The 12,541-nt window shown below is 38.2% G+C and overlaps 1 protein-coding gene across 1 annotated transcript in view; it reads left to right on the top strand.

Annotated features, from left to right (window-relative positions):
* Positions 1-1,063: 1,063 nt before the first annotated feature.
* TEX11 (testis expressed 11) overlaps positions 1,064-12,541 on the top strand; it is a 219,150-nt gene continuing 207,672 nt past the window's right edge. The window contains exons 1-3 of the mRNA XM_084789325.1: positions 1,064-1,149; positions 1,246-1,310; positions 10,629-10,750. Of these exons, the coding sequence (XP_084645451.1) occupies positions 1,271-1,310; positions 10,629-10,750 (162 nt within the window). The 5' untranslated portion in view covers positions 1,064-1,149; positions 1,246-1,270. The remainder of the gene's footprint in view (positions 1,150-1,245; positions 1,311-10,628; positions 10,751-12,541) is intronic.

Here is a 12,541-nt window from a genome sequence, read left to right on the forward strand (position 1 = left end):
GTCTGTTTCTGAGGCGTGTGTGATGCCTGCGCATTGGGATCCTGATAGGTGTATCCACGAGGGGCTCTGGGCAAAATGTTCTTTGAGGTATTGGAAGCTGGCATTTAGGACTAGGGATGGGCTAAACGGGCAGAGTAAAGCCATCCACAGGAGGGATGAAAGCACGATTTTCCACCAGGATCTGCTTAATCTCCTGGGACCGGGGTCGGGGGGGCAGAGAGTGAGGAGTGCTACAGAGCTCGGGATGAGACTGGGGGTTGGACTTGGAGGAATGGAGGGGAATATGAATGTCTACGGTTAGCCTACCTGCTATTCTGGCCAGAGTGCTGTTTCTTTTTTTTTTTTTCTGAATTTTGACACTATTTATTTACTTCCTGGGGTTTTGCTATGCTTCCTAGGCAATCCAGAATGCATGCTCTCAGGCCTCTGACTGCTGGGACTGCAAGCCTGTGTTACTGCGCAGGAATCCCTCACCAGTTTGAAACACTGAGCCACAGGGTTTCCCCATTAACTTTGTATGCGCATGTTTGTGAATTCTTGCTCTTTCCTGTAATCCTGGCCACCTGGCCTTTCCTTGAAAGGCAGCACTCTTTTAGTTTTACATCATAGTCCTTGTTTTGAGAATCTCATTCTGGTTTCATCCAGTGTAGAGAATCTACAGTGGATTCCAAGGAGTAGAACCAATATAGGGTAAAGGCCAGGTGGGAGTGGCTTTTGATGACGCACTGGAAGGGGAGGAGCTTTGCTCCCTGGAGGAGTGTTTGAGGCTCAGGCTAAGAGGCTGTTGTTGCAGCAGGTGAGAGGTGTAGTGGGGAGAAAGTGCTCCAGCCTTGTTAGGTGATTTATTTCATCTCTGTGTATGTGTTATCAGGGCCATGCCAGAAAGTGTCAGCTCCTAGCGGAAGGGCTTGCAAAAGCGGGAAAGAAGGTGGCAAAGAACGCAGCCGGGAACAAGGGGGGTGGGGGTGGGGCGTGCCTGAGAGCCGTTGAACAGCGAGGGCGGGGCAATGCGTGCCAACCTGACCAACCCCAGAGCGCAAATCAATCTGCCTCTCCCTTTCCCGCCTGGACCTCTCGCGAGACAGCTGTAGTCTCCCTTCTTAATTTTCTCCTGGCTCTTCAGCTTCCTCAACTTCCCTATACGTTTAGGTAATAAGTAGTGGGAAAAATTGTCAGGAAAAAAAAGTGTTTTTGAGAAATTAGAGAGTAAAGGACGGAATATTAAAATGTTTTCTTGTTCCATAGGCCGGAGACAGAGATTTAAAAAAAAATGGGTGACATTGTTGACCTTTGCTTCATGGACATTAAAGGTAAGGCTTAGCTTTGCGTAGTAACAAAGGAAATGCCAAACTGTTTTGTGTATTGTTTAAAGTTTTTAATCTCGCTTTGGCTTCTTGAGACAGTTTTTACTTTGTGTCTCAGGCTATCCTCAAACTTGCAATCCTTCTACCTCAGCTTTCAGAGTGTGGACGTCAACCACACACCTGGTTTATAATCCCAGCATTTACAAGAGTGAGGCATGGAAAATGCTTCAAGTACCTTTGTTTCAAGAGGTAGCTCTGAGGAAGTGTTTGCGGTCTACATGTAAAACTCTGGGTTGGAGGCCCAGCATTGCAGAGATAAACATGCTGGTTTGTCTTAGTAAATTTGTTGTTTTAAAGCCGGACATGAGGTGCGTGCCTGTAATCCCAGCACTCGCAACACTGGGGAGGCACAGGCCGGCGGCTCTCTGTGAGTTCGAGGCCAGCCTGGTCTACAAAGTGAGTCCAGGACAGTCAAGGCTACACAGGGAAACCCTGTCTCAAAAAAAAAGTTTGTCCATTATTCCAGCTTTTCTCATTTGTGTACTGGAAACAATAGGTATTTGGGACCGTTTGTGAGCTAGTGTAAGGAAACAAAATTCACAATCCATAGCATATTTTCAGGCCAGATTTTCCAGGAGTTTTAGGAGATACAGAAATATACTGTTTTAGTATATTGAAAAAATACTGTTAAAAGTACATTTAAAAATATTGCAAGCAGGGGGCTGGAGAGATGGCTCAGAGGTTAAGGACACTGACTGCTCCTCCAGAGGTCCTGAGTTCAATTCCCAGCAACAACATGCATGGTGGCTCACAACCATCTATAATGTGATCTGATGCCTTTTTCTGGCACGCAGGTGTATGTACATACAGGCAGAGCACTGTATACGTAATAGTCAAGAAATCTTAAAAAAGAAAAAAAGAAAGAAAGAAAGAAAGAAAGAAACCCCAGTGAATTCTGAGACAATAAAGGCTACATAAAGAGACTGACACCATATGTTAAAACAAAAAAACAACAAAAAAATATTGCAAGCAGATGGGCAAACGATATTAAAAACCTATTCTGGGAGTTGACATAGATGTTTAAGGTGGCTGTAGGTATGTGGATTTACCTATAGGTCTTCGATTCAATGCCGTTGATCAACCTGTCTTGTCTTTATGCTAATACTATTCAGTTGTTTTTATTACTATTGCTCTGTAGTATCGTATGAAATAAGGGATGATGATAACCTTCAGAAGTTCTTTTATCATACAGGATTGTTTTAGCTATCCTGGGTATTTTGTTTTTTGAGATGAAGTTAAGTATATTCTTCTGAGATCTGTAATTTTGACTGGGATTGCATTGAATCTGTAGATTAGGATGGTCAATTTTCCTGTGTTAATCCTACTGATCCATGAGAATGGGAGGTCTTTCCATCTTCTGATATCTTTTTCAACTTCCTTCTTCAAAAACTTGAAATTTTTATCATACAGGTCTTTTGTTGCTTGGTTAGAGTTACCCCGATATATTTTATATTATTTTTGGCTGTTGTGAAGGGGGTTGTTTCCTGATTTCTTTCTCAGCCCATTTGTCATTTGTAAATAGGTAGGTTATAGACTTTTTTTTTGAGTTAATCTTGCACCCAGCATCTTTGTTGAAGTATTGATCATCTGTAGGAGTTCCCTGGTAGAATTTTGGGGTCAGTATGTATTGTCATATCTGTAAATAGAGATACTTTGACTTCTTTCCAATTTGTATCCCCTTGATCTCCTTTAGTTGTCTTATTGCTCTAGCTAGAATGTCAAGTACTGTACTGAATAGAGATGGAGAGAGTTGGCAGCTTTGTCTTGTCCCTAAATTTAGTATATTTGCTTTAAGTTTCTCTCCATTTAATTTGATGTTGGCTATAGGCTTTCTATAAATCTTTATTATGTTTAGGTATGTATGTCTGTTGTATCCCTGATCTCTCAAAGACTTTTATCATGAAGAGGTGTTGGATTTTTATCAAAAAGCCTTTTCAGCATCTAATGAGATGATCATGTGGCTTTTTTCTTTTAATTTGTTTATATGGTGGATTACGTTGATGAATTTTCAAATGTTGAACCATCCCTGCATCTCTGGGGTGAAGCCTACTTTGATCATGGTCGGTGAAGTTTTTGATGAGTTTTTGTATTCAGTTTGTGAGTATTTTTTTCCACAAATTTTTCTATTACATTTTTTTACATATACATTTGTGTTATTACACATATATAAAATAAGCTACCTACAACAAGAAGAACGACAAAACAATCAGGAACTATATAAATGTTGCTTTTATAGTGTTTTGGCTATTTGTATTTGTAAACCTTGAAGAAAACATCTTTCCTATCCTGGTACATCTAAACTTCTAAATGTAAATCAATATCTATCATATCTCATCATTACCAACTTAAAACATCTATCTAGACCTAAAAACATTTTAAACCCTAAACAACTAAGCTTAATTGTAAAACTAAACAATCTAGTCTTCAGACCATCAGAGACTTGAGAAGGAATAAAATTAATTACCTGAGTATACAGGGAGTGCAGGTTGTCAGCTTCCCAAATGAGAAGATGACAGAGACAGGTGGCTGCCTGAACAATCTCCCAAAATTCTCTATAACGTTGGAGCATCGTCTTCAGCTTTCTGGCCCAATATATCTGACAGATATATTTGTGAGGTAGGAACTATTGAGACTTGCTTACCCTGTCTTGGCAGAGTTTAGCTGTCAACTCTGTCTGCATTGAGTTTTCTGCATCAATGTTCATGAGGGAAATTTGTCTGTAATTTTCTTTGTTGAATCTTTGTGTGATTTGGGTATCAGAGTGACTGTGGCCTCATCAAATGAATTTGACAATGTTCCTTTGGATTTGGCATAGTTCTTCTTGGCAAATATGCCAAATAATTTGGCATTAGCTCTTCTTTAAAAGGCTGGTATTCACTGAAACTGTCTGTTCTGGCCTTTTTTTTCTTTTTTTTTTTGGTTAGGAGATTTTTAATGACTGCTTTTATTTTCTTAGGGGTTGTAGGTCTATTTAAATTATTTATCTGATCTTGATTTAATTTTGCTAAGTGATAGCTATTGAGAGAAAACTGTTCATTAGGTTTTCCAATTTTGTGGTATATAGGTTTTCGAAGTATGACTTAATGATTCTTTAGGTTTTTCAGTGTGTGTTTTATGTCCCCTTTTTGTTTCTGATTTTGTTAATGTGGATATTCTCTCTGTATCTTTTAGTTAGTTTGGATAAGAGTTTGTCTGTCTTGCTGAATTTATCCAAGAACCAACTCTTTGTTTCATTGATTCTTTGTATTGTTCTTTGTTTCTGTTTTATTCATTTCAGCTCTGAGTTTGATGATTTCCTGTCATATATTCCTCTTCAGTGTGTTTGCTTCTTTTTTTTTTTCTAGAGCTTTCAGGTAGCTTTTAAGTTGTTAGTATAAGATTTCACTAATTTAATTTTGAAGGCACTTAGTGCTATGAACTTTCCTCTTAGCACCACTTTCATTGTGTCCCATAGGTTTGGCTATGTTGTTCATTCATTTTCATTGAGTTCTAGGAAATCTTTAATTTCTTTATTTCTTCCCTGACCCAGAGATCATTCAGCAGAGTTATTCAGTTTCCATGCTTTTGTAGGCCTTCTGTTGTTGAAATCCAGCTTTCATCTGTGGTGTTCTGATAAGACATAGGGGATTATTTCAGTTTTCTTGTATCTGTTGAGGATTACTTTGTGACCTAGTATATGGTCACAGTTTTGGAGAAGATTCTATGAGGCGCTGAGAAGGTGTATTCTTTTGTGCTTAGGTGAAATGTTCTGTAGATACCTGTTAAGTTCTTTTGAATCATAACGTCTGTTAGTTGTATTCTTCTCTGTTTAGTTTTTGTCTTGATAACCTGTCCATTGGTAAGAGTTGAGTGTTAACGTCTCCCACTATTAATGTTTGGAGTTTGATGTCTGATTTTAGCTTTAGTAATGTCTCTTTCATGAATGTGAGTGCACTTGCATTTGGGGCATACACCTTAAAAATTGAAACATCATGTTGATGAGATTTTTTCCTTTGATGAATATGAAATGTCCTTCTTTATCTTTTGATTAATTTTGGTTGGAAGTCTATTTTGTTAGCTATTAGAATGTCTACTTCAGCTTTCTTCTTTAGTCCATTTGCTTAGAAAAATCTTTTTTCCAGCCCTTTACTCTGAGGTAATGTCTATTTTTGATATTGAGATGTTTTTCTTGTATATAGTACAAGGGTGGATCACATTTTCTCATCCATTGTGTTGGCTTCTGTCTTTTTATTAGTGAAATTGAGTCCATTGATATTGTAAGATATTAATTAATGACCAATCATTGTTAATTTCTGTTATTTTGTTGTTGGTAGTGTGTGTGTGTTTCCTTTCTTTGTGTACATTATTTTTTTTCCCTATAGTTTTCTTGCTTTGTTGCTTGTCTGACAGTTTTGTTATCTTCCATTTGTGTCACCTAAGAAGTTACTTCTTTTTTATTTTTATTTTTATCTAATTTTCTTATTTTTTACATATAAATTTATATTATTACACGTATGTACAATAGACTACCTATAACAAGAAGAACCATGACATAATCAGGAATTATATAAATGTTACATTCTTAGTGTTTTGGCTATTTGTATTTGACAGCCTTGAAGAAAACATCTTTCCTATCTTGGTGCATCTAAAATTCTGAATGTAAATCAATCTCCATCACATCTTGTTATTATCAACTTAAAACAACTATCTAGACCTAAGAACATTTTTCTGAAGTCACTTCATATTTTTGAAGTCACTTTATTTTTTTAGATAAGTGCTCTACTGCTGAGGTGCTCTTTTATGATCGCATACTGTTTCCACTTTTTTTTTCAGTGCTGGAAGTTGAACCCCTTTTACAAAATAATGTCTCCTGTATTGAGTAGATTAGTAATTCATGAGAATGCATTTGACAAAAAGCATGCGTCTGAAACACTATGCACATGCTTATTTTCTCCCCTTCCCTCCACCTCTTTTTGAGATGGGGGTCTCACTCTATAGCACAGGCTGGCTTCTCAAGTACTTAGATTATAGGTGTGAGCCGTCACATCGTGCTTTTTGTTCTTTTCTCCCTAAAGAAGTTGAATGTAATCATTGTGACAGGAAGTAGATTCTTGAACTGACCCTGGTAGACCTTTGAGCTGCTTTGACTTTTGACTGACTGGTTGAGCCAATGGGGGTCACTGAGGTTGTGGAGGGGGCACAGACAGGCCTTTGGTAGATTTTTCCATGTTGTAACATAAATTTATTTCTTTAGACAGGGGAAATATTTATTTTCTACTATTCTGTACATATAATCTTGTCTACCTAATTAGCATTAATTGATGCCGGTTAACAGAGCCACCACAATAGAATGATGCCAGAGTTTTAGCTAGCAGTTTAAATTAGATAGACTAAAATCATGCCATAAATTATATTTTATTCTGATAGCATTGTTTAACCATTTTGTTTTTATTTCCAGTATATAATTTTGCTTGATATAACCTTAATAAGTCTGACATGCAGTTTTCACATCTTAGGAAGATTGCATTTAGAATCTCTTTTGTGAGCTTCTTCAAAAAGCAAATTTCTCCTTAGTGGAACTCTAATTCAAGTATGTGATCTCTACCTCCTACTCAGATTTTCTGACTGCATTTCATCCTAAAGTACTGCAGTATGCCAATGCTCTCTGCTGGTATCAATCAAGTTGTTCCCTTGATTGACACTGAAAATGTATTTTGAAAAGATCAGAATTATTTTGATAAAAGGGAATTATATAAAACTAACTCCTTAAGGCATTCAAAACTCAAAATTAGTGCTTCATAGTTTGTTTGTTTTTGTTTTTTGCATTTTGCTTTGGTTTTTCAAGACAGGGTTTCTCTGTGTACCTTGGCTGTCCTGGACTTGCTTTGTAGACCAGGCTGGCTTTGAACTCACAGTGATCCACCTGCCTCTGCCTCCTGAGTGCTCGGATTAAAGGCATGCGCCACCACGCCCGACCATTGTTTCATAGTTTTATATATGCCCCAACCAGAAATTATAGTAGTTTATCTTTCATAACATCCTAGGCTTTTTGTTGTTGTTATTTAGTTTTTAAAAATACTTTATAACACCTGAGTTTGCCTCAGACTCTTTGGTTTTTCTTTTTTTATTTAAATAATTTATTCAGATTATATCTCAATTGTTATCCTCTCACTTGTATTTTCCCATTCCTCCCTCCCTCTTTCACCCTATTCCCCTCCCCTAGGTCTGTGACAGAAGGGAACCTCCTCCCCCACCATATGGTCACAGCCTATCAGTTCTCATCCTGGTAGCCTGCTTATCTTTTCCTCTGAGTGCCACCGGGCCTCCCCACTTCCCCGGGAAGTGGTCAAATAGGGGGGCACCAGAGTTATTGTCAGAGTCAGTCCCTGCTCTCCACACCACCATAGAGAATGAATTATCCACTGGATAGACCTGAATTGGGGGGGGCGGTCTAGGTTTTACTGCATGCATTGTCCTTGGTTGGTACAGTACTTTGAGCAGACCTCCCTGGGTCCAAATCAGCCAGCCTTGATGGTCTTCTTGTAGAGTTCCCAGACCCTCCGGGTCCTTCTATTTCCTCATTCTCCTATACCTCTCTCACCTGGAGTACTAATAGCAAGTCCCAGCATCTACCCCAACCCTCCACTGAGTGACGACTCTCAGAGGACATCTATGGTGCTCTAGTATCCAATTTTAAGTGAATATATACCATGTGTATCTTTTTTTGGGTCTGGGTTATCTTACTCGGGATGATTGTTTCTAGTTCCATTTGCCTGTAAATTTCAAGATTTCCTTGTTTTTAATAGCTGAGTAGGATTCCATAGTGTATATGTACCACAGTTTTTTTTTTATCCATTCTTCGACTGAGGGACACTTAGGCTGTTTCAATGTTCTGGCTATTATGAATAAGGCAGCTATGAACATGGTTGAGCTAAATGTCCTTGTTGTATGGTGGAGCATCTTCTGAGTATATTCCAAGGAGTGGAATAGCTGGGTCTTGAGGAAGCCCTATTCTCAGTTTTTTGAGATAGCTCCAGATTGATTTCCAAAGTGGCTGTACTAGTTTGCACTCCCACCAGCAATGAAGGAGTGTTCCCTTTTCTCCACATCCTCCCCAGCATGTTGTATCACTTGAGCTTTTGATCTCAGTTTTGAGACAGAGTCTCACTATGTAGCCCTGGATGGCCCAAAACTCTCTGTATATCAGCCTGGCCTTGATTTATGATGACCTGCCTCTTCTGCCTTCTGAGTGCTGGGATTATAGGAAAGTCCCTTTAGCCACATTTTAGGATTTTTTAAAATAGCAACTTAAACATTTATATGGGTTTGTGGCTGAGGATTGTAGGTCAGTGATAGAGCACTTAACTAGCATTTAAAGGGTGGGCCCTGGATTTAATACTCAATGCCATTTTCTTAATTGGGATCTGGCTTATTTTTTATCATTTCATGGGTGGGTATTAAAGTCAGTGGCTTAAAACTTGTCTCATATTCTTGAGGCCCTAAGTTTGATCTCTAGCACTTACTATTTTTTAAATAAAAATATGCTTTAGAACAGTATGTGGATTTTTAAAAACATCATTAAAAATATCTTCCATCCTGTTGCTGATACTTTTTTTTGGAGACGGTTTCTCTGTGTAGCCTTGGCTGTCCTGGACTCAATCTGTAGACCAGGCTGGCCTTGAACTCACAGAGATCCGCCTGCCTCTGCCTCCCAAGTGCTGGGATTAAAGGTGTGCGCCACCACCACCTGAACTCTTGCTGATATTTTAAGCCAGGACTATAATATATGAGTATCATCTTAAAGTAAACTTACCTGAAGAATCAAGTTTTTTGCAATTTTTTTTTTTTACCTAAGGCCTTGTGCATGATAGGTAACTGCTGTACCACTAAGCTATATATCCTGCCTGAGTTATTTGATATGAATCTTTACACTAAATAATTTATGGGAAGAAGAAAAGATACAGGTTTATTTTTTCAAATATATCTTATCACATATAATGTTAATTATTTCTGCATATCCAGTGGTTTCCTAGTTCACGTTAATAGTGTTTTAATGAAACATCTTGGCCAAAGCAAGTTGGGGAGGAAAGAATTTATTAGTTTACACTTCCCTGTTGTAGTCCATCATTGAAGGAAGTCAGGACAGGAACTCAAACAGGGCAGGAACCTGGAGGCAGGAGCTGATGCAGAGGCCATGGAGGGGTGCTGCTCACTGGCTTGCTCCCCAGGGCTTGCTCAGCCTTATTTATTATAGAACCCGGTACCACTCATAATAGGCTGGGCCCTCCCCCATCAATCACTAATGAAAAAAATGCCCTACAGCTGGATCTTATGGAGGCATTTTCTCAACCGAGGTTCCCTCCTTTCAGGTAACTAGTGTGTGTCAAGTTGCCATGAAAATAGCTACCACAGGTAGCTATATGCTATAAAAATATTTGGACATAATTTGCTTTGCGAGGTCTTTATTTGAATCTACTTTCTAACATTTAGGTGAAAATAATAAGTTATTGTAGCAGATTAAAGATTTGTTTGTTGAAGTTGAAAGTATAGCTTAGTGTTATAGCAACTTGGGTAACATGTATGAGGCTCTAAAGCCCAACTGCATACACACCCCTACAAACATATACTTGTTTAGCACTGTTAGGAGATGTTTTTATAGTATTTTATGAATAAAAATAATAACATTTTAATTTTTGTATAATGGTCGGAAGGAAAGCAAAATATTGAAATTTTGGAAACTTTGTTACATGAGTTTGGGGAAAAAATTCCTCAATTTTGATAATATGAAAGGTATCAATTTGACTCTACATCATGTTCTTTTGCTTTAATGCATTTCATGGCCTAGTAAGATCCAGCTCCATCATTTATACAGATTCAATGACTGGACAATGTTGTCTCTAATTAGACATGTCATTTTTTTCCTTACAAAGGAAGGCCAGTATTTCAGATCTGGCATAAACTGATGTTTGACTAATGCTTGCAAGTAATAATAAATATTTCAGTTTTACAGGATATATACCCACTCTCCTCATCTTGTACATTTTTTAAGTTGGAAGGCATTGTTAGTGTCTGTTTTGTAGTTGTTTTAACTTCATCTATAATAACATCATTTTTGTGGAGTCAATACATTTTACTTACTGAGAATGAGTAATGATCACCAAATTCAAGTTCTTTAATGCTATATTTATTTGGTCAAAGATATAGGAACAAGTTTCACAATGCTTTGCTAACTTTAACCAATTGTTCATAGCACACTTATTACTAAAATTATTATTGTTATTTCAGAAATTGTTGAAACCCTCATCATAACTGGTAATTCACGGAGACTACATGAAATGGTTGACACATTTTTCATGAAAGTATTAAATGTCAACAGGGAGTCTATGGTTGAAACATACACTATTCAGGTTGGTTAAAAAAACAATTTTACTTATGATTAATTTTTAGTGACAAGTTTGTTTAAAAGATTTATTTTTAGCCAGGTGTAGTGGCAGAAGCCTTTAGTCCTAGCACCTGGGAGGCAGAGACAGAGATGGGTGGATCTCTGTGAGTTCGAGGCCAGCCTGGTCTACAAAGTGAGTCCATGACAGTCAAGGTTACACAGAGAAACCCTGTCTTGAAACCCTTCCCCCCAAAGACTTATTTTTAGTTATCTACAGGTGTATTGTCTGGATGTGAGTTTGTGCATATGAGTACATGTCTTTGGAGGGAGGCCAGAGGCCTCAGGTCCCCTGGAGCTGTACTGAGGTCCTTTGCAAGAGCAATTTATGCTCTTAGCCAGTGAGCCATCATTCCAGCCCCATTTTTTTTTCTTTGAGACAGGGTTTCACATTGAACCAGGAGCTTACTGACTGGGCAAGACTAGCTGGCTTGCAAGCCCTAGTGAGCCTTCTGTTTCTGCCTTCCCAGGGCTAGAATTATAGGTGTATGCTACCATGTCTGGATTTGACATGTGTGTGTTTGAGGATCTGAGCTCAGGTCCTCATGGATGCACAGCGCACCTATGCCTGTATTTTCTTGAAGTGGTTTATGGTCAGTGAGATGGCTCAGCAGGTAAAGGTGCATCTTGCCAAGCCTGAGAACCTAAGTTTGATTCCTAAGATTCACATGGTGGAAGGAGAAAAACAACTTCCATAAGTTGTCCTCTGACCTGCATGTGTGTCCCCTACCATACAAAATAAATAAAATGTAAGATTTAGAATAGAATTTAAGATTTATTTTTATTACTTTTAAATTATGTATGTGTGGATGCGTGAGGGAGGGTCTCTATGGAGACCAGAGGCATTGGGTGCTCCAGGAGCTGGCAGGTAGTTATGAGTCTGTCCAGCTGGGAAGTACATTTTGTTCCTCTGGAAGAACAGGAACTAATCTTAACCATTGAGCAATAGCTCCAGTCCTTAACATTATTTTTAAAAGAGTTTTATACCTTTAATTCTTATATTTGTGTTTATGATCATTTTGTACCAATTTTTATGTTTGCTTTCATATATGTGTTCATAACACATATATGCTGGGTGATTGCAGAGCCTGGAAGAGGACATCAGAGTCTCTTGAGCTGGAGTTAAACAGTTGCAAGCCACCTTGTGTGTGCTAGGAACTGAACCTATATTTTTTCCAAGAGGAGAAAGTGCTCTTAACCACTGAGCCATCTCTCCAGCCCCTTCAGTTTGTTTGTATATGGTGTGAAAAACAAATTCAACTTTATTCTTTTGCATGTGGATAACATGTTGTTGTAGCATCATTTGTGGAAGACTTTTACTCCATCGGCTTTGTCTTAGCACCCTTGTTAAAAGTCTGTTAACCATAACTGTGGAGGTTTATTTCTGGACTTTATGCTCTTCCCCTGTCTTTCCTTATGCCATTTCTACATTGTAGTTTTACAGTAAATTTTGAAATTAAAAAATGTGAGATCCCTAAGATTCTTCTTTGTTTTCAAGACTGTTTTTGGGTATTATTGATATTTTGAATTTCCATATGAATTCTAGGATTATCTCCTCAGTTAATGTAAAGATGGCAGATAAAACTTTGATCAAGACTGCAGTTGAATTTATAGGTCAGAGGCTGGAGAGATTGTTCAGCAGGCATTGAAGAACACTGGCTCCTCTGTTCTTCTAGAAGTCCTAAGTTCAGTTTCCACATGGTGGCTTACAATTATCCATAATGGAACCTGTTGCCCTCTTCTGTATATGCAGACAAAG

This window comes from Acomys minous, assembly GCF_964271855.1.
Source record: "Acomys minous genome assembly, chromosome: 7".
Classification (NCBI taxonomy): domain Eukaryota; kingdom Metazoa; phylum Chordata; class Mammalia; order Rodentia; family Muridae; genus Acomys; species Acomys minous.